At 37.9% G+C, this 23,121-nt stretch overlaps 1 protein-coding gene across 2 annotated transcripts in view; it reads right to left on the bottom strand.

Moving 5' to 3' along the window:
* GDA (guanine deaminase) overlaps positions 1 to 22,879 on the bottom strand; it is a 29,818-nt gene extending 6,939 nt beyond the window's left edge. The window contains exons 1-13 of one of the 2 annotated variants that reach the window (XM_041422223.1): positions 22,696 to 22,879; positions 17,648 to 17,736; positions 15,763 to 15,934; positions 13,103 to 13,190; positions 11,774 to 11,879; positions 8,922 to 8,949; positions 7,412 to 7,519; positions 6,822 to 6,929; positions 4,605 to 4,702; positions 4,009 to 4,076; positions 3,407 to 3,553; positions 1,092 to 1,210; positions 221 to 248 (exon numbers count right to left, since the gene is read on the bottom strand). In XM_041422223.1, the coding sequence (XP_041278157.1) occupies positions 221 to 248; positions 1,092 to 1,210; positions 3,407 to 3,553; positions 4,009 to 4,076; positions 4,605 to 4,702; positions 6,822 to 6,929; positions 7,412 to 7,519; positions 8,922 to 8,949; positions 11,774 to 11,879; positions 13,103 to 13,190; positions 15,763 to 15,934; positions 17,648 to 17,736; positions 22,696 to 22,818 (1,282 nt within the window). In that variant the 5' untranslated portion in view covers positions 22,819 to 22,879. The remainder of the gene's footprint in view (positions 1 to 220; positions 249 to 1,091; positions 1,211 to 3,406; positions 3,554 to 4,008; positions 4,077 to 4,604; positions 4,703 to 6,821; positions 6,930 to 7,411; positions 7,520 to 8,921; positions 8,950 to 11,773; positions 11,880 to 13,102; positions 13,191 to 15,762; positions 15,935 to 17,647; positions 17,737 to 22,695) is intronic. The other variant, XM_041422224.1, reaches the window with a different exon arrangement.
* Positions 22,880 to 23,121: the final 242 nt, after the last annotated feature.

The following is a 23,121-nucleotide window of genomic DNA, read 5'->3' as shown; positions in this document are numbered from 1 at the left end:
GACAATTATAAACCAGTTTTTATTTATTAATATCAAATATTAATGCTAATTATTGGGGACATGTTAATGTTCATAGAACAGTTGAATAAATATATTTAATTACTGCAAACAAATGTATACTTACTTATGTAAAAATAAATTTATTATTAACCCCAACATTTAATTTAGACATTTGATATAGGAAATGAGAATTCAACTTGAGCTGAAAATCAAAACATACCTAGATACAGGAACTTCTGGAGAGTGTCCTTTAAAAAAAATGGGAGAAAACAAATTCAGAAAGCAATATGTGCTGTCCCTGATCATAATAATTTGAAGCTTGAAAGAACTGATAATAACAGTTCTCCTAAATATTCTTAGTAACAGTGAAATCAAAACTTAACATACATAATTTAGTTTTTGAAAACAAGGCAAATTTTAAACATTTGTAAAGTGCTAATAACAATAACAGTTTAAAAGGTTTAGATTTAAACTTAAAAAAATAATCCTTTTAACAGAACTGGAATTGTTTCCAGGCAGTCTGACCACATCTATAAATTCAAGTAACTGCCCTTCACTATCTTTTTTAGTCAGAGAAGGATTTTAAATGAGAAGGTGTTTCCATACCATAAAACCAACACTGCTTTAATGTTAACATAAAAACTGTGCTTTTAACTCAAATTAGCCATCTTGAATGCTTGCTTCATTTTGTAACAGCAATGCAGAAAAGGCAACCTAACCTTTTTCTGGGAACAGGCTGCCATTTTTCAGTCTGAACTCTATGTATTGACTAAAAATAAATTGCTTATTCTTGGCTGCCATTTGTTACTGCAAATACATAACTGCAATTGTCATCTTGGGCTAATAAAATCTGCATTTATCAAATATTACAGGCATTTTTGCTCATGGTGTTATGGCACTGTCACTGGGGTCAGCAAGATTCTGAAGAAAAAAACCCATGGAACACCTAGGCTGAAGCACAGACAGCAGGGGTGTAGTACACCCAATCCCTGTCACCAGAATCACTCCCAAGAGACCTTTTCTCTCTGTATCATGGACCTTCACCATACCACTTCCACTAATGTTTGGATCATCAATCCTGTTCCGATTACCTCAAAATCATCAGCAGAGAACAAGTCAAAAGGGCTGTCTGAAGCCTTCGTGTTGATTAGCAGTGCATCAAATTCTTTTCCCACCTCAAAGTTTCCAATCACATCACCCAGTCCTAGAGCTGAGGAAGAAAATAAGCTCATAAACACATCATCAGGACCAGCCTCCTTCCACCATGTAGAAGTACCTGGCAACTTATTTGAAATATTCATAAGACAAACAAAAATTTAGATGATTACAAGGAAAAACCCAAAACCAAACTGAATAGTGTTAGCACCTGAGCTCTTAAGAGACTTAAGAAACAATAGGTTATATTCCAAAAGCATTTAAACTCCAAATGGGGCAATAAAATTAAGTCAGAGAAACAGTAAAGCATTGCTTGCTAAGGCAGTATTAAACTGCATTTTTAAAAAATATTTGAGCAATTTTGAAAGGTTGTATAGACATGTTGCAATAATAATATATAGTAATATAATAATAAAAAAATATCCAGTGAGTAATTGCAATTAGCAGGAACAAAGAATAGTATGGTGTGGAAAAATAATCATAGCCAATCTGAATGTCTCATACCTACCTGTACAGCTTGCCTTGTGGTCTATTATTTAGCTTTATTTTTTAAAAGTTTCATTACAAGCACAAGTTCTCAGGTCCACATGCCCTGAAAACCTAAAAATTCATCTTCAGGGACTTGGTGATTGCAAGTGCTTAGAATACCTAAAGAGAAGCCTTTGTGCCTCTTTAGAAATAAATTAGGACCGTTTTAAGTTCTAGAAATAATCTGTAAATTAAATCTGTTTTTCCAATACCCTGAAATGAAGTCATCAAAGAGCGTAATACCTGCAAATAATTTATTTGTTTTCAGATTGTACTGATAAAGGAAATTCAGTCTTGAAGTTACTTTCAGAAGTCATTGAAGTTTGTGAGTGGCAGGAATATCAAAATATCTTAAAGACATTTAAACTCCTACAGATTCTGAAATATTTTTATTACCTACTAGTTTCAACTAAAATGATCTCACGTTCCTTCAGGTTTTTGAGCAGAATGCAATTTTTAGATTAAACACAAGAGGGTGATAAATGTGTAGAAGTCTTAACAAAGCAAACTATTAAAAAAAAAATCTCTCATTTAAATTTCTGCTACTGAAATTTTCCCTTTCAGTATCCAGGCTACTGGAAGCTTGTAGAAGTAATTTATGTTCTACCCTAAAAATTGATTCAGTAAGGACAAAACAGCCTAAAATCTATATTAAAAATTAACACTTTACTAAGGAAGCCTAATACAGAAAAAGCACAAGAGTAGCTGGGAAGGGAAAGCACATAAGAGTTTGGGATTTTTATAAATCTTCCTTTCTGTGTCTCAGCTAGTTTATTCTCACACTTTGTGGAACAGTATATATTGTAGGAAAAAGAACACTATTTGTTTCCTACTCATCTTCTGTCTTCTCCATTTCCCCCATTACACTCTCCAGGAATTCAAACACAGTTCTGAGAGGACCCGATTGACAACATTTTCACTACCTCTTTTAAGCTTCCATTAATAATTCCCAATGGAGCTTTTTGGCAGCTACAGACAGGTTACACTGAGAAGGTTTGGGACCTTTAGAAGGTAGCGAGCTCATTTCTGGTAACTGAAACAATAATAGGTTTTCACTTACAGGTAGATTTCCTCTCTGCTAAATCATATCAGTTACACTAAAACTTTTTAAATTTTATCTATTTTTATGTGCACACTGATTACAGCAAAACTGGTCCTCCAAAACTGGATAACCCATATACTATATGATTGCATTCTGCAAATGCAACTGTGTTTTGAACAACCATGGTGGAAAGCCTATTTTTCTGCTTTTCCTTGAGTGAGGAGTGATTTGCATGATGTTTTGATTTGCAACAAACTGCCTCACTGACAGCTCAAAAAAGCACAAGCAAAATTAGAAACTGATGACAAATAGAATGCATGATTTTACAGTAATTGCAGTTTTTCTTCTAGGTGGTGGTTGCTGAGAAAACAAATTTCCAGCTGGTACAATAAATAGACAAGCACTAACAGCCTTATGACTAAGAAGTCTGAGGATCTTTGCAAAGTAAATGTACAACCCTAAAAAGCCATTAAGATTTTGTTATTAAACTCTCAGCATTAATAGAGTACTCCTCTCTGAAAAGCCTAGTATGAGCATGAGAAACTGAAGGATTATCTCTGCCTACCAGTTAGATTTCACTCTGGCACCGGAAAATCTGTGAATCTCCCATGAAGACAGGGAGACATATAATCAAAGAGAGCTGTAGCTCTCCGTATGCACACTAAAGAATTTTCTTCTTACCTTGGCTTCCTCCCAGAGTAGCTAGCTGAAAAGCTTCTTTAAGAGTTAGTCCTGTTTCATTCACTTTATTGATCTGAAGGCTATTAGATGCCATCATTGTTTTCCTTATAGCATCAAGCATAGAAGCTGAATATCCACCTGCAACATCTAGAAGGAATGACAGTCTTAGAAACAAGCTTTTGGTATAATTTTCTGTGTTAAATTTTTGTAAGTTTTAATTCAAAGTTCTGAAGCGACATTTGTGGTAAACCAAACAAGTTCTACAGCTAAGCATTGTCTCTGAAGGCTTAATTCCCATAAAGGTGCTCTCACACAGAGTCAGGTGAATAGAACACAACACAAAAACAGAAACCTGAAAGGCTGATGTTCAAGCCCTGTTTAAGCTCACAAACAGCAACAAACAAAAGTCTTCACTAATTTTTAAAATTTGTTTTAAAACAGTTTTGGACCAACCCTAGATTTCAATAGTCTAGGCTTCCTTACTCAAGTGGAGAAAACAAAGGAGGACCAAGAATTGGAGACATGTTGACTTTTAAATATGAACAGGTGAATGTATCTCCCAATGGTTTCCAGAAAAAACACTTTCAGAGCAAACTACTAACCTGTGCCAAGACCAAGCTTCACATTGTGTTCGAGAACCTTTTGCACATTTAAGACACCACTGCACATCCTGGATTGGAAGAAGAAACACATTCTGTGTGCTACATGCAGAAAAAGATCAGGAAAAGCAGGGCTGCAGAGCCATTTTATCACCAGGACTCCCCCTTAAAGTGTACAAGATTTGGTTTATTACTTATTCTGTCTGGATACCATGCAGTATCTCATGTCTGCTCAATAGAAAGAAGACTTTATAGTCCATTTCCCCAAATCATTAGCAGACTTCAGGGGGAAGGGAAATGCCACTGACATCTACCACGACAGAACAGTCAAAAGAAACAAATTTTTAGAAAAGAAATATTTATATAGATATGGCTATAGATGCAACAACTAAACTGAAAGACCACAAATTGGCCCAGAGCATGCTATGCAAAGTGGATAATGAATGGTCATGTTCAATCCAATATGTCATTTCTGCTGTCATGAGGTATCATATAGCTTCTATATCATAACTTTGCAAGGGTAGCATCGACTCAGGGTACTACACAAATAATAGCTTTATTTAATTATACACCATTCCTATTTTCTTTTTTTAACTTACGAAAAGTTAGAATTGGGGCAATGTGAAATTGCAGCTCCACGAAGACTAAAAAGTTTCAGCTCTTCTTCAGAAAGATGACAGGCATGTGCCATCACAGTCTAAAGAAAAAGAGAATCACAAATTTACTCAATATTTAATTTAATTCTGTGGTTGTGAGGTTTGCGGCACTGCTTTAAACAGCCAAAAAGGACATGTAACCATTTAGTGAAATTAATGCACTTCTTGAATTAAGCTCTTAAAATCCACAAGGGGAAACCTGGTTAACTTCAGCGTGCCTGATGTATCATTCCTTCAGCTTTTTTGCATTTTTTAAATATAAGAATGCAGGGTACTTGCTCTTGCAGTGACTGCTGTGACCAAAGACAAAAGCGAGAACTTCCCAGTTGTCCTGGCACTGTAACAAGCTTACAATTTATATTTTGTAGCTAACACAGAGATTAAGTACTGGGGCTAGGAATAAATCAGATAAAATGGAAGATGTATGTACTCTTAGCATGTTTCCTATTAGCTCTCTAAAGGTTTGCACTAGGGAAAGATAGAGAGATTAAATATTCTTTATGTAAAATATAATCTAATTTTTTATGCAACTGATAAATTGCTTTTACTTTCAGGCTGACATAACTGACTTTAAAAATAAGTTCACAAGAAAAACATGGAAGGATAGGATAGAATAATTTAATAGTGGATAAACCAATTATTCCCATACAAATCTAATTTGCGTTACCTCATATGCCAAATGCCCACTGAAAGTGAGGATCAAGAGCTCTGTTGCAATCTGCACATAAAATTGAGCATGGCACAGAGGCTGCTTCCACTGAGCATCTCCTAATGGCACTGCACCCCTCCCATCTCTACTCATCAAGCTCACTGTAGCTGAAAACAAGGAGTAGCCACATCTTCAGATAAGGACCTACATAAGGTAGCTACTGAAGCATATCCCTGCCAATCTGTACTGTTTCTAAAAGGAAAGAGACATTTCAGCAACAGCTCAAAAAAAAAAAAAAAAATCCCTGCTCTTAAAACACTTCAAAAAATTGATTTGATGTCTTGGTTTGAGGGATGGGGAGAAAATATCTGAGGTTCTGCTGCCATACTTGTGTTTAATAGAATCTTTTTCCAAATACACAGGAGTCTGACTCCAGAAAGCACCAGTAATCATGATTTTTCATGACCGTTTTCACTTGTGTGCATACAAGTCACAGAATTAAGACCTGTGCTTTTGCAGCACAAAAAAGCTCTTGAGAACACTTGCACACCAAATCAGCATACAAAGTACATGTAAGAAAACAAAGGATAATTCTGTGTACATACTTCTGCAGTCCATATAGATTTCTCAGCAAAAAGGACAGTAAGTAAGTCTTTTACTGGGGTAAAATTTCAAACACAGAATTGGGAGTTCAACAGCTAATTCCTAGGGAGTTTCCAGCTGTTACCCCTTGTGTGTCTGAAAATTCTCTCATGAATTTTTAAATGAACTTGACTGATTTTTAGGTACTCTGACTATAGTTAGGCTGTTCATATTCACTTTTGCACGGGCAGTCCACTATCTAATTAGGTGTGCCCTGGGTCTCCAGCCTGTAATTACTGTGGGCAGGTGTATTACATTTATCTCAACAGCATAAAGCTGTAATGAATTTCAATTCTTTGGGCTAGTGTGCCTCTCAAAGCTCAGTAAAATAAGCTGGTAAAATGAGGTGAGAGTGCTTTTGGATAGTCAGAGCAGTGTAAGTGCACCTGTCTGCAAGCAAGGTTGATGTTTAGAACTCAACACTGAGGGCTACTTCTCCACAGGAAGAAAGTTAAGCTGGTCCTAACATAACACTATAGAAGAAATCTTCAGGCAAACTGCAAAAACTGGATAACATCCTTGGAATAAAAGGGTAACTAGGTAATGTACAAGAATTGCCAGTTCCTACAATACCAACTTTATCTAGCTTCCTTCTAACCCCACTGCCCTAATTCTTTCTGGACCCTTTAGAAAATGCATCAGGGAGCACAAAGTATTTTTCTTTTTCACCTCCTCTAAAATATTTAGGAACACTGTGGGCTTGTTTAAAGATCCAACACCTCAAGATAGAACATAAAACAAATTTACTTTTCCCCAGATGCCACTGACCTTGACAGAACAATACAAATTTTTCAGGTAAATACAGTAAACCATCATATTCTCTACATGGACTAAGGTAAGTCATATTTGGGAAGTTTTTATGTGGCTACCTTGCTGGTTAGCAGCTTGTTTTTATCATACAGTTCAGTGTAATTCTGGTAGGCAGGAAACATGTCCTTCACAAGTTTGACTTCTTCCTCAGTCTCACTTATGTGACTCTGCAACAAGAAAATGCATAGAGCGAGTCCTTTAAACAGCATTGAACCTGACATTGCAATCTTCTGAGCAATCTACTGGTGCTAAACATACATTCATAAAAACAGTGCTCGTAAAGCCTATGGTTCAATATAATCCTTGCATCTCGTTTTTCATCAGACCTCAAGAAGTTTTCATAGGACCTAAAGAAGTAGCTCCATTTGTTCCTTATATAATAAATAGGAATAAAGTGATATGAGACGGTACACATGTCCATCCCAGTAATGTGGTGACACAATGGCCCCACTTTGTTTCAGGAAGATGTTAAAATAATAGGTAAAATAATACACAGTGTTATTGTGAGGTGAAAGAGAGAACAAGCCTACAACAGAGTGGATGCTGAGCTCAGGGCAGCAGATATGTATCTCCTCCCAAAGGTATCTTTAGATGGTCAGCATGCTGTCTGTCCACACCACTTAAATGGCACAGAGCTCTTAGAGCTTACCTGCACGTGGAGATCATGGGTTTGTGCTAAATCCCCAAGGGCATTCAGCAAGTCCTCTGTGCAGGAGGGGCCAAAGCGGGGGGTTATGATAGGCTGTACTCTGGGATACTGAAAATAGAAGGAGATGAGGTTTGTATATACATATACCTATACATTTCAGTAACCATAAGACTAGCATTTCCATGGCAATTACATTTTGTCTTCATTGCTTACTGCTTACTGCATTCTTGACAACTCAAATTAAGCTGTATAGTAATTTCCTTGCTTTCGTTAGACATCTCATTGCAGAAACAGAGAATGAAAGTGGGCGTTTCTTACAATAATTTTAATAAACTTTGTTAAATAATTTGTTTTTATTAGAACTTTCATCAAGTCGCTGAAATTTCACCAGTCTTCAGCAGCACTGGATGCTTTTTCATATTTGCTGACAGTATAAATGCATGATGAGAAATAAGTCAGTTGAATGACCAGATTTTTTTCAGTCACACTTCTGTGACCATTGAAGATATAATGATGCAAAATTGCAAACTTCTGTAAAACCGAAGCTATTCTCTTGCTCAATCTTCTTTACTCGTAACAGCAACAAACGCCTAAACTCCTTAGATAAGAAGAATGGTGGTATAATCAGATATGCTATACAGTAGGAAATAGTGGAGAAGACAGTAAGAACTACAGAGGTTTACACCTTGCATCTCTAGATTAAAATTTTTCTAAAGAAATAGTCAGCAGGATTACAATTCTGTCACCTGTCAGAGGCAAGAGCTCAGCACAAGCCAGTAAGTGGTAACTTGGACTGCAGTTCCTTGTACTATCTCCCAGAAAAAAGGAGCTTAGGTCATTGCAAATTAGCCAATTTACTCTAGTGATACATAGTTTAGGAATTACTCTAGTAATATAATCAGTTTAGGCACTAAACTCCAGGAAACTGCTCTTGAATAATTTGAGGTGGGATGTCAAAAGAAGCCACTGAAAACTAAAGGCTGATAAGAAAAGTACTACTGTGTATAATGTTGGAGTGTAAACGTCTATCTTTACCACAGGAGTGCAAGCATGAATGTCTTTAGAAACACACTTTAAGACAGGCACTGACCCAAAACACTAATTTTACAACGCATTAGTAACTTTACTGAAAAAAATGATGATTTCTGCTGGTGAATTCCTTCAATTAGTCTGGCTACTTCTATACTACAGAGTGATAAATTGAATTCCACCTTTCTTAACAAGAAAATCATCCTTTCTAGGAAGCCAGGTTTTTCAAACTCAGTAGAGAAACACAGAGAACATTGCTCTTTTCTGAGAACAGAAAACTGATTTTACACTGTTACAAGTATACTTCCCAACATGTCTAGAACATTTTTCAGAGTGATGATATCTGTCTATTACACAGAAATATGTATATTTATTGATTTGTCACTAAGACAACAGATTTGGATAGCAGGATTAATTATTTCATGTGTTCACACAGCATCTTCTGAATACAGAAGTGAATTCAATAAAGAACACTACTTACTTTCTTTTCCAGTAGTTCTCTAACAAACCTGAAAAAGGGTAGAAATAAAGTTGCTATAAATCTGCCCTCTATGTAATAAATTATGAAAAATATAAAAAATATATATACTTGGATACCTGTTAAACATTTTAGACAGATCAATTTTTATACAAAATGTTGAGCCAGACCTTCAGATGAAATAAAAAAGGGAACACAATGAAGTCAGCAAAGTGACACCAAATTAAGCTAGTTTTGAATTCGACTCCGAACATGCCGACTACTGTTTCACAGCAATACTCAGTATCAGACAAGCAGTAATTATTCTGATTTCTCTCTGAAAACCAAACACATCCTCCATTAAATTAATTGAAAACATAATTATAACCTAGAGCTGCAATACTGAAGAAAGAAAAAACATACCAAACTTAAATTTGTTTGTCTGTGAATTCAAATTGCAGTGTTTAAACCTTTTCAAATCCAAATTTTAAAAGATGCAGCAATATTTTATATCTTACAGTAGATTCATATGTCCTTGTTCACTTAAAGAACCTTTGATTTTTGGAAATGCTTATATTAATGTTAGTGTATAGACTATCTACCTTCTGAAAAATATAGATTTACTTACTCTGTTAAATAAAATGCTACCTCAGACGTCTACAAAAAACCCCAAGCAGTCACTACAGATAATGCAGATGATAACTAAACTCCCTCCTACTCCTACTAAACTTCCTCCTACTTTGGAAGGAGGAAATTCTTTGAAAGCCCATTTGTTCAGTGTATGTAAGTGACATGTAAAAGATAGTTTGAGATGCTTTCTGGACAGGATCTCTGTGAATTTTTATGTCATAGTTCATAGTAAGAAAACTGTGTAATTTTAATCACAACACATGTTGTATCAAGTTTTTCAAATGTCTTTGGAGGAAAAGGAAAATTGTGCTAGAGGCTACATTCACAGCCCTGAACCTCGCGCTAGATCACCAGATGGAAATGAGAAACCGGAGTTTCACTTTTGCAATGACCAAAGGAGTTTGAGCCCACCACTGTCTAACTTGAGAGCTAAAATACCCAGCAAATTAGCTATCACCTGCCTGTTCTCCTCTTACCAATTAACCTGATCACACTTGATCAGAAGCTTTATGATCAGAACTTGATCAATAAAATATGCACTTGAGCAGAAGCTTTAAGAGAAATCCAATGCCCAGTTGACAAACCAAATTTCAATGTGACTGTTTTTATTCTTTCTCACATTTTTGAACAGTGCGAGCTGTTTCAAAACTGATGAAATGTGATTAAATATGTTTTGCAAATATAGCCTGTAGTTTGTTGGCTTACGTACTTCTCTATGAGGAAAGAAGCTCAGCTCCAAATCACTGTCTTCTGTAGCAGAACAACACAGGTTCTCATCTTTGCAGCTAACTATAACTAATAGTAGCATATCTAATCTAGAGTTCAATTCCCTAACTTTTCATTAAATCCTCTTTGACAAAGAATGATAGATTCAAATTCTTGATTAATTTAAATTTCATATATGAAGTACTTGGAATTGTATCTTATTTCCATGCATACAATATAAATACTTCTGAATGTTAACTCTAAGTGACTGAAATGAGTGTAGTCCATTTTCTGACAGTGTGACAGATCACATTTCTTAGATTCTTAAAAAGCAATAAAAACCCAACTAACATGTTGCTCTCTTAATGAAACAGCTTTTTCATTCTTCTGCAATTATATTGCTGTGATTTGGGTAAGTACTCCAGATTATGACAAGAAGCACACAGCCCTATTCCCTAGACTAGCTATGGAGTACTTGTGGCAACCTCTCACCCAAAGCTGAGAAACGTTTCTTATTACACAATCAAAAGGGAATGACTTGGAGGCACAAGATAGACATTTAAAAGAAAGCTCTTTAGATCTTTCTGAAGCTTTAAAAACCTCTTTTAAAGAAGTTCTGCTTCTTTCAGACCTATATGGCAGGACATGCACTGTATTATGGAAGACGGGGATTTACATAGAGGGAAACAAATGTTAGAAGAGTGAAGGTAACTAATACTGCATGTTTTAAAAATTTCTTTAAATATAAACACTATTAGAAATACATGAACATTTCTAATTTTTATTGTCATGCCTTTAGCATGATTTGTAAAAACAAGGGAGCAACCACACACAAGTGTCAAAATATATTTATATTACTCTTAGGGGTTTTCTATTTCAGCATGACATCTGAAACTTTTATATAAGTAAATAGACAGTCCCATGAGAAGAGCTGTATGTCTGCTTAACTGTTTTCTGAGCATGGGTGCAAAAGACAAGAGAAACATGATTAGTAAGCTGTCATAATCCAGTCTTGGCTCTCCTCCGCTATAAACCTTGCCTTCATTTGGTTCTCCTTCATTCTCTCAGCTGCATGTTGGAGTAGTTTGACTGGTGCTGTGATGGAGAAGAGATGTTTAAAATGGGGTATATGAAAGCTGAGTTCCACAACTTGAATAAAGCCTTAACCTAAATGGTGGAAGGAAATAGCTTAGAAGTTAACGGGGATGAAGGAACTGGCTCACCTCACCACTGTATGTCAGGTCCCATGATCTGACATACACAGCTGTGAAAGGGAAAAGAGGCAGAAGAAAACAGACATATCCTCTCAAACCCTAGATACATGGTTTCTCCCTCTCTTTAGCAAAGCCAAAGACATGCTACTTGGGCGGTGCAGCAACTTTTGCAGGAATTGCCAGGGCTGTAGGGAACAGTACTGTTGGAAGAAAAACCCTGATGCTAATGAATTCACACCTGTAGCTCTTAGACAGATTCACATTCACTTTTCAGCGGTATGAAAAATTTTATTTTAAAAGGTTATGCCATAAATTTTATCATTTTACCTTTCTGTCTCTTGGACAGAGTCAGCAGTAATCTCTCTGTATTCTGGAACACTGTCATTCACATCCATGCAGACTTTTCCAACAAATGCTCGTTGACCAAATTTATCTGTTGAGATGCATTAGAATATAAATCTCAGAATCACTGGTTCTCAGAAACCATTACCAAAGCTTGTACTGAAATAAAAAAACAAAGTCCACCCCACCCAGCTCCATTTGCGATGACCAGAATTTATGCTCCTGTCTTGTCTCTAAGTTAGGATCATTCATGTGACTTTTAAGGATAAAAATAAAAGACTAAATAAGGAAACAAACTACATCAAATAAGATCTGTCTTCCACATTAATACTCAACTTTATAAACAATAACTAGATTACTATAGTTTAACCACAACCAGAATTCTTAATGGTAGTCTATGAAGACAGCTCTGACACAAAGGATGAGAAACACAAGCATCAAAGCACAGTAGCTGTAGTAGATGACTACCTGAAGATGAGAGAAGACATAAAGATCTTAGCAAACCATCTCTCTTTTTGCTAACAGGCAAAGAGTGCTAACAGGCCTCCCTCATGCAGTTAGAGGGAGAAATTTCCAGATCTGTTCTAGACTCTTTCTTGAGATTTACCCATGCTAGATGAATAAATCAGAACTCATGTAAAACACACACATAATATCCAATTCTAGGCTGTCAAATGTGTTTTAAAATCAGATCTCTTTGTCCACTTTTACTATTTGAGTTGTTTAATGTAATGGTTTTAAAGTTTTCCTAATAAATCAGAATAGCTAATTTTTGATGGAATTTGAGATTCTTATTAAATTTCTCTGCTTTATGAGCTGTCTGAGCCTTGAGAAATCCTGCAAGAACAACAAGATTTTCAAACAGCAAGCATTTCCAACTATGAACAGAAGGGAAGAATAAGATTCTGATGCAGCTTCCACTTCTCTGATTTGTGTGAAGATTTTTGATATTTAGACCTCAGTGTATCAGGAAATTAATGCACTGACTGGGCCTCCTGTCATTCAGTTCTTTTAAACCTCCAATAACAAAAGGTCAGAAAAAGCAGAGAGCTGCAGCTGAAGAACAAGTCCAGCAGACCTAATTCAAGCTCAGCCAGCAGCTGATTTGGGAATGAGAAGGAATAACAACCATAGGATAGAGGTGTTTAAGTGGAAATGGCTAACAGGTGGGTTTGGGGACGCAGTGTGACAGGTACAATGAATAAAAAACAAATTAGGAGAAAGACAGATCCCTAGCAAGTCTAAACTCCTAAACATTGTTTCCTTCAACTAACACGATCCACACAATCCTTCAAAACTCACTGTTAGACTTACCTATAATTTCAGCAAGAAGAAGGGAACTATCTGTGTGAATAGTTGCAAAGTAGCAAGCTGTAGTCGTGCCATTCTTTAGAGTTCGTCTCTAAAAAAAGAAATCAGTTTCAACTGTCTGAGAAAAAAACCAGTAAAGCTGTCAAAATGCAGAACAGGAAGTCTCATTTCAAACTGCAAGAACATTTAGTTATTGTGAAATTTTGCAGTGAAGTGGGAAGGTAAAAATTTAGACTTTTAATTTGATAAAAGCTTTTTTTAAGTCTGAGGGCTAATAAATACAAAAAACTCCTCACAACATTTTTCAGTGGCTAAACCCATAGAAACCAGTCTCTATTCCTTTCCCCAAACAGGAAATACTCCAACTTATATTTAGAAATACAAACAATTAGTAATTTTTGCTGTTTCCTAGTTATGAAAGGCTCTCCGATTTTCATGGTGAAGGACTGTTTACTAGTGTTCGCAAAGCTAGGCTTTTGGGGAACATGGTGGTTTTCTTTTAGCAACCCGAGCTAGCTGGAAAAACAAGTCAGGTTTTCATGTATCAAAAACCTTTGTTGCCCCAAATACCAAGTATCAAACTTAACTGTAAAAGTAGACTGAGCAAAACCACTCAGACTATGTGCTAATTATTTATCTAGTATACCATTTGAAAGGAAATCCCCATATTGCCTTTGGGGAACATAACAGTAAATTACCAGGTATTTTAGTTACATTAATTCATGATGAAATTTGTAGTTTCTCTTGTCCTTGGGAGTGATGCAAACTATGTTGACCACTTATCCAACATACAGGCCTAAACTATACTTTTGGGTTCTGGCTGCCATGTGGAGCTGGACATGATGATCCTTGAGGATTTTCCCCTCATCAAACAAACAAAAAAAAAAAATAGCAACAGCTCTTGTTTTGTTTTGTCGGTTTTGGTTTTTTTTTTTTTTTTTTTTGCTTTTTTTTTTTTTTTTTTTTTAATGAGATAAAAGGTGGGACGTCCCACACAATGTTTGGAGGATGTCTAGAGTTAATTATTTGACAAACATGAAGCCAAGCTCTGTCTAGTCCTTACAATATTCAAATGAAAATCTTTAGAAGTTCCAAAAAAAGTCTCAAAATAGCAATGTCATTAATAAGACAAGTTGCCTTTGTCTTTCCTAGCTTTTAAAATTCAGAATTCTCTTCTTCTAACATCCTAACAACATTGTTAAAGTAAATCTAAAAACATTCTGTTTCCAAATCATCAGCACAATGAGGAGGTTCCAGCTAAAAGCAGGAAAATTTCACCTAAATTGTTTATTTTGCCGAGTATAGAAGGTGTTTGTTGGAAACTGGACTTTGATTTGAAAAAATCCACTGCTTTTTCATTACAACTTCATAAGCACAATGATACTTATGAAAAAAACGTCTGCTCCATGAAAGTTTAGTTCTGTTTCTAACAGATGAAGGGGATAATTGGCCGCGTCAAACACTGCAGAGTGACTGGTATTCTGTATCTTCTGTGGGTGAAGGCACTTTCCTGACCCTGTTCTATTTGATTCACATGGGGACAGCCTAACCATGGTGTTCAGGCTCCCACAGCTAACTTCCACCTCTCTCTGGCAGCTCTTTTGCAGAGGATACTGTGACACACCTTGCAGGGTGAGGTCTCCAGATGCGCTGGGGTCACTCAGCCTGCACTGCAACAGTGTGTTGGGCACACAGCTGAAAGGTGAGGTCACCTCTATGTTTTAAGCACTTGAAGGCATGTGTGCTTGTCACTGGAGCTTATGACCAGGCTACTCCTGCATGCTTTTATCATGGCAGATGGCAGAAAGTAATTTCTTTTAAAATTTGTGTGGCAGGGAACAGCATAACTATTTATTTCAGATTTGTTATGTTATTATATTGACAACAGATGCTGCCAGGGTAACAGACAAATGCAAGGCAAGTTATGCTGGCCAAATAATTTAATCTGTTGAAGATATTTCAGTCCACATATTGAAGGATAAATTTCAGTTACAGCCCAGAACTAGTACTCTGCAATATGACCTAGGTGCCTGTTGTCCATCCAGTAGATCTCAAAAACTTTATGATGCTCAGAACCAGTCCAGCTCCAACACATTCTTTCTTTGGCCCACAACACCACGAAGAGACTCCTTCTAAAGCCCCTGCAGTGAAAGACATTCTCACTATAAAGACCTCTGCAGCAGCAATGTCTTCCTTTACTCCTCCAGAACACCCCAGATGTATCATCTATCAGAAGTATCTTCTCTTTCATGTGGTTTATGCAGAAGGTGGAGGATTTTTGTGCAAGAAATGAAACATCCCCTAAATTATTTTTTTTTTTACTATGCTTGGTTATTGCTACATTGAGGTTGTCTGCTCTTGCTAATTCTGAGAGCAGATAAGTTGTTGTAGATTAGTAGTCGTCACTATATTCAGAAAATGCGCTAAACAGTTCATTTTTAACCTTGTGATTAAATGAACTCTACTGCCAGCAACAAGAGAACAAGACTGTAACTAGCAACATACAGTCTTGACTAGCAATTAGAACAGTGGCTATCTTGGCTTTATCTGGTTTCCACGACAGTAAAACATTCTCTACCCCTTCTGCTGACCTTCTGAGAACATGCCTGTATTACACAAAAATGAATGTCATCAAGTAGGTAAATGTCGTTTGCAGGACTTACAACAACTCTGGTGTACACTTCTTCTGCAAAACCACTGTCCTGGTATTTGGCTTCTGTTGGGAATGTGTAGGCAGTCAACCACTGCAAAAGAGGCAGGTCTACTCTTGTACCAGTAAATGAATACTGAGGAGCATGAATATGTGTATCAACCAATCCCGGCATGAAGAATTCACTAAGGAAAGAAAATAAAATTGTAATAATCCCAAATGCCTTAAAATTCTCCATAGTAGTTAGCTTTGTTTTAAAGAGTATACTTGATTAAAATCCACCAGAATAAATGGCAAGTACAGATTAATCTGTCTCTTTCAGCATCAGCCTATTAACTCCTGCTGTACCTCTACCCATACCCATATTTTGGTACGAAACAGTTGAGTAATATAATTTCCACAGCAAAATACTAACTGTGAGAAAAACAGTATAAGAGCATGATTAATCTAATTGTCTCTAATATTGACCCACCCTAAATGCCAACAAAGGGGAACTGACTTCACAGTAACTAAAATTACTCCACTATAGAATCCACCTGAAAAAGAGATTTGTACACAGTCTTTTTTCCCAGTTTGAAGATATATGGAAAGCCTCTAGCTTCCAGACCATTATATTTAAAAAATTTGACTTTCTATATGCCAGTTTTCTTCTATGTTATTTATATGTCTATATAGATATATAAAATCAATTAATTTCAAGGCTTAATGGAAGAGCAGACACTCTGTCTAGAAATGCAGACACAGACACTGGTTAAAAAAGCTCTGCTCAATATCTTGACAGGAAAGACATATGTACAATGTAACTGCAAAACTATAAGTTGTCATGCAATGTTCATGCAATAACAGGAATTAATATATCAACATTACTAGGAAGTTGCTATGGCTATTTTGTTTTGTGCTGAAACTCCTTACTGCACAACATTTCTCTCACTCCTCTTTCCTTCTCCCTGACTATGAATGAACTGAATTTTGTCTCTTTTTAGCTCCTCTTTTTAGTTTTTTCTTGCAGGCAAACATGCTGAAAAGTCTTCCTCAATCTGATTCACATTCTCAGCACCTTCCATTTTCCTCAGACTATTTCAAGTGAAGAAAAAATCTCATTATTCATATATACTGTATGATTAGCCTTTCAGCAAAGCATAGAAGTTTTTTAACATTTGATTACTAGAGGGTAGTTACAGCTCTCACTTATAAGCCACAAGTCATTTACAGTGCTACTACATGCAAAGCATAATCCAAAACTTTTTCACACAGTCCAAAACTTCTTCAATTCACCATAAAGTTGGAGGATTTCACTGGATGAAGAAAAAAAAATTGCTCCAGCTGCAGTATAGTGAGAAATCAAAAGCTCTGTGTTTAGAGGGTTTAAATCTTCATCTTGTATTAATTTTTATTATGCAATGTGTCCAAGTCCAAGCAAATGAGTTTCATGTCTGCAGCGCCAGTGTTACCTACATTTACTGCATCTAGACTTTCATGTTAGGCACAGCCCACTGCTAAACAAAATGGATATAAAATGTAGTCTCAAGAAAGAATGGATATAAAATGTAATCTCAGGAAAGAATGGCACTCAAGCACGGAAGTGATAGTGCCTGAAAATTAATTATGGCATTTTGTTCTGTGCAACATACATTAGCAGCATAATTCAGCCTTGTCTGCAATCCCAAACCAAGGAATGTTAAAAGAATATGGACTGTCCATCCTCCAAGTTGCATCCAGAACACAGGCACCTTTGGGTGAAGAGCTCTCACTGCACTAAAATGGAATTTTGGCCATTAAATGTATGGGCATCATATGGGTTTAATGTTCTCCCTGTCAAAATGTATTCCAAAGTCTCGCTTTACCTCACTCAAAGAACAAACTGCATTTCCTGTAGCTAATCTTAACAAAACACATACTGTTTACTCAGTTGTCTTATGTCAGATGTTTTGAACCCCCACGTCTTAGCCAGTTCCTCTAGCTGATCAGCTTGTTCCACAAACACAATCTAAAAAAAAGAAAACATAGTTAAGTACCTTAAATGTGCATCCCACATCAGCTTTATGTGAAAGCAAAACAAGTTATATCTTAAAACCAATTTTATACACTTACTACAGAGTGTTAGGCTTGCTTTGAGACATTGCCCTTCCTGACTATCAAGCATGATTTTAAAACACCTTTTCGTAATCCAGTGAATAACTGCATCCACCTTGTAACTTGTAATAAAACAATTAATTCCTTCTCAGGTAATACACAGGCAGAACAGCACAGACCTTAGGTAACATCGTGGTAGCAGTACGGTCACTTGTGAAGAGTTGTACAACAGTCTTACAGGAATGCAGGTACAGTATTCACAACCAGCGAGGTCAAATTACCTGCTGTGCCTATGACTGACTGACAGCAAGCTAAGTATTTTCTAATTTTCTGCTTGTGTTGGTATTTTTAAATTTTTTCAGTGCCTACGATGAGAAAATAAATTGAAGGGGAAAATGTGGATAATATTTTCATTTTACAGAATGGGCTAAAAGAATGCTGAGTTCTTTTCTTATTTCAAAATAAAACCCTACAATCTGGAGCCAAACTCAACCCCATTTGACTCCTAGAGAACATATACTCTACTGACGATGAGTTGCTGTTGCCTAGTCAGAATTTTAACACAGTTCCTATTTATTTTTAACTTCTGTGGTATTTTAATCTATGAGATGACTCTTAGCAGCTAAATTCTCAACTCTTTGATTCTCTGGTCTATCACTAATAGGCATGACAGCTCCCCAGGAAACGGAGACTGTGCGGCCTAGGAACTGCAATGCCCACTACAGGCTCCATACGGGATCCAAGTATCCTCAATACTTGACAATTTAGAGGACTTGGAGATCTCCCCTGGCCAAAGACTGAACTTACAGAAATTCCTGCCCCTAACCACAGCCTCTGCCAGAAACCAATTCATGGTTTTCTAACTCCCTTGGTGTAAGAGCTCGTTCCCCTAAGTTCAAGGGAATACTCTTCTTGTTATCAGTATCCTTCTGCTCCTGGATGGTGTCCACACTGAGGGCCTGTATCACCCTCACAACAGCAGCTTCTAGGGCAACAGTTAAAAAGAAAAACAAAACTACATGGAAAAAGGCAAAACTTAGTACCTGTAAAATGGCAATAGGAAGAAACTTAGGAGGAAGAGCAAGAGGACTGAAAAAAGCATTGTTTCCCATTTATCTGCATTCCATTTTTAATGTGTATGCTTCTTTTGCATAGAAATTCACCATTTTCTGGTTTTTCCATAGACAAAAATAAGCAAAGCTGCTAAACTGTAAATACTCCTAAAATGTACACAATAAGTTATTGGCTGCCTTGTCTTTTAAATTAATCATGGCTGGTATGACTTACATTACTTAAAGAGCAGATGTTTTACGTTTTCAGTCAGAAAAAATATTAAAATAATGCCATATAAATAAATACCACACTAGCAAAAATTGTAATATTGTAGTATTCCATTAATAGTCAACAAGAAGCAGTATTGTCCTCCATGCAAAGAGGAATACATCTAACTTAATTTAACTGCAGAAGGTTTGGAATACAGACCTACAGAAATATCTGATGTGCAATAAAGAAAATGTCATTCAGATATTGAAGTCAAAATGGATGCAGAATGAGCAATGTTAGAGTTTCTGGGGGGGGGGAGAAGGGCGAAGAGGGAGGGAAAAAAAGAGAGCGAGAAAAACATGAAACACCAGATGACAAATTCTGAAAACAGGCGTTGCCATGGAAAAGCAGTGGCTGTAATGTACTCTTAGGGTGCAGAAAAATAAAATACCTAAATCATGGAAAATGAAGAAAATATGTTTCAAGGAAGCTGGATACATTAAATCAATTCTAAACCTGACACCTGGTCTATTATGGTTGAATTAGACTATGGGTAAATCAACAAGACATCTATATTTTTTCAAATAAACTTCCCAATGGAATTCCTTAGTCAGCCAAGAGCTGTTCCCCATTGCTTCAGGATGCATTTCTAATGCTGAATGCTTTAAACTCTTTGAGATCCTGTGCTTGGATATTTGCTCTAGTATTTGCTTGTGCATTCAAGGCAACCAACCGGATGCACAGTTCTTTAAATTAGTTCTGCACCTCAACACTGTAGAAGCAAGAAGAAATTCTACACCAGAGTCACTACAGAGTCAAGAGAAGTGCACAAGACTAAGAACTTCAGCTTTAAAGAAGGAAGCCAAGGAGAATAACTGGCACTCTGGGAAAGGTGTATCACAAAACACAAAATTAGTGGCTGCTAACCCCATTGTCCAAACACTTCCGTAAGTTCTCACCTGCTACTCATGTAATGGGGCTAAAGAATCCAAAGATCAGGGGTAAACTCTCCCAACACTTGTGACTAACTCAGGCCTTTTGTATACCAAGTGATGCCCAAAGCTCTTACATTAAAGCATAGCTGGTCAACTAAACCATGCATCAACCCTGATGTAGCAAACCCTGAGTGCCTTCAAGCACACAACGCAAATATTTTACTAACAAGAAAATGGAAAGGTAATTATACTGGCTGAAGGAACATAGTTTGCTTGGATCCAACAGTGCCTGGCTATGACATTCAGAGGTGAACATGAGAAGGGCTCTCTCTTTCCCTCTTTCCCCTCCCACATGCTCTCCTCCCTCCCTGTTCCCATAGTTATTAAACGATGTCTATTGTTTGCCTAGTTCCCAAAACTGGAATATGAGGCTAAATGAGACAAGAACATTTGCAACACCCAGCTGCTGAAGGAACTGCCCACCCTGCTGTAAAATGGGAAGCAATGAACTCCAGATAGATGGCACCTTCCTCCTTGTACAGCTGACATGTGTCCACTCACTGTCGCAACTGGCTTAAATCAAACCTGATGCTCAAAATCCTTATTCCAGAACTCTTGCTCTTTTCATGACTTCCACAAGGGCTTTTAGCTTAATATTTTTTCTATTTACTTAATATTCCACTCACCTAGGATAATTACACCAACATTTCAATAACAACTCACATTTTGCACCTATGTCTGTTTTCTATACCCTGAGGAATTCTGGTCTTTCTCTTTGCCATTCCTCAAGGGAGACACTACACTGCTCTGCAAACCACTCAGTTAAACATGGTCCTTACTTTGCTAACTTGATGATAAATTAGTGTTTTATATCCAAAAGCAATGTTTTTCTTCATAAAACTTTGTTTTCATCTTGGGTAAAGCAGAGAGATGACATTTTATATCCCTGGGATGTAAAATGCAGGGACTCACACTGCAAAACAGAACCCAGTTGTTCATACAAGCTTTGACACACAGTGTCAGAGACCATGCAAAATTTTTCCATGGTGGAGTCAGCAACATGAGGCAAAAGGACACCTGTTTAGTTAAATTTACATCTTTGGGAGGAAAACAGAAGCAGTTTTGGTGTAAATTTGAAAAATAAAGATAAGTAATTTTCTAACCACTGTGTCTTTCTTGAAAAGCCAACTCTTCTGTGATTCCAGTGGTTGTTCTGCATGAGGCTACATTATGAGTAATAGAGAGAAAAGAGAGCATATGGGATAGCCATTCTATCAGTCCCTGGAATATTAAAATGTCAAGAATTTTTAATAAAAAGAGAATAAAATAAAAGTGCTTGTCACTGTATTCTGGAGGGAATTTTATTTTAGGAAGATAGTGTTTTAATAGATTAAAAAACCGCAAAAACTTCTACCAATTTATGCAAGGAAAACAGTATACTGTGAATCCTTGTTCCTTAGGAAAAGGAGAGAGTAAGTGAGAGCACAGATCCCTAGGTGTCGCTTACTAAGATACCTCTTTTTCAAGAAAATCACAAAAAAATCTTGATTTCATATGGATGCTGTGTAGCGACACTTTTCCAGAAACTGACATTAAAGAGAGTGTGATGGGGTATAAATTTCTGCCTTGTGCACTGAGTTACACCAGCCAAACCTTTCTCATTTAGATCTATTGTTTTAGTGAACACCAGCCAATACATAACTAAGCAAGGTTTTACACCCCTCCTGTTTGTCAAAATACAGCTCCTCACAGACTTCAAGACACCTTGCACCAGACTCCTCAACAGCTACAAAAGGGCTGTCTTGAAACAGGCCCTCATGGTCAAATGTGAATAGAGAAAATGCACTGATACGGCTCAAACTGTGTTTTGTACATATTTCAAATGTTACTGAAGCCTGTTATTTAGCCACAAGAAAGAAAACTACTTTTTTAGATTTAACATAGGGTGACCATATATTATTGAATTTACAAAAAATCACCAGTCTACTTTCACAACCTGCACTATGAAACTGATTTTCAAGTGTGATAAGGGTTAAGGAAATGACATTGCTTCCCTGCCAGACTCTCTCCTACATTATCAGCAAGTGCAATGCTTGTTTTAAGCTTGGTTCATACTACTGAAATGCCCAACATCATGATCTTTCTAACTCTTTAAGGGTATATGCCATGGGGGGGATTTTTGTGGCAAGAAGATAGAAAAAGCCTCATTTAGACGGCTGTAGACAGCTAATTTCACCATCACTGTTTATACACCCTGAGAATCAAAATCCAGCTTGTGAAACTGAAAGAAAACAGAGAACGTGAAAGAACGCCAGTTCTCGGAACGCTGCTGTTCCGGGAACACTCAGCACACCTCAAAAGCAGATTTATGCCAACTGCAGACTCGTGCCGAGGGGACGCTCCATCCCGGTTAACTCCAGCTCCCGCAAGTGCGAAATTCCTTCTCCGCGGCGCCTGCCCCGACAGACAGGAGTGCGAAAATGCTCCGCTTTCTCTCCAGAGACCGGCGGAGCCGGCCCTGCCTCTCGCCACCCCGGAGGCGGACTGGGGGCCGCCAAGGGTCACTTCCAGCCCGGGCGCACCGCGCAGCGCGGGGCTCCGCGCCCGCCGCCCCGCCGGGAGGGGCTGCCGGGCATCTCCCCGCCGCCCGCACCCCGCCCGAGCCCCCCACTCACTGTCCCGTTATCGTCCACCCCCAGAAGGTGTCCGTGCAGGATCTCCATGGGGGCGGAGGCGCTGGAGTGCACGAAGGTCCCCTTGAAGACGTGAGCGAGCGGCGGCCGCTGCGGGGAGCTCATGGCGGCGGGCGCGGGCTGGCAGCTGCCACCCCGCGGGCTGCCTTCCCTCGGTGTCTCTCGGTGCCGCCGGCGGCTTCCTGGAGCTGTTACCATTTCCCCACCCCCTGGTGACTTTCTTTACGGGGAGTGGTTGCGGCGCAAGGAGGGCGGGAGGCCGCGCCGCACCCTTCGCCTTCCCCCGGGCGGGCGGCGGACGGCGGTGTCCGGGCGCAGCGCGGCGGGTCCCGCAGCCCGGCCTTCCCGGCAGGGATGCCCCCATCCCGGGGATGTGTTCTCCCCCGTGCAAGAGGCGCGATCGAAAGG

This window comes from Onychostruthus taczanowskii, unplaced genomic scaffold, assembly GCF_017590055.1.
Source record: "Onychostruthus taczanowskii isolate IOZ18803 unplaced genomic scaffold, ASM1759005v1 scaffold72, whole genome shotgun sequence".
Lineage (NCBI taxonomy): Eukaryota > Metazoa > Chordata > Aves > Passeriformes > Passeridae > Onychostruthus > Onychostruthus taczanowskii.
The sequence above is the reverse complement of the archived record's forward strand: the minus strand, read 5'-3'. Positions and strand labels throughout refer to the sequence as shown.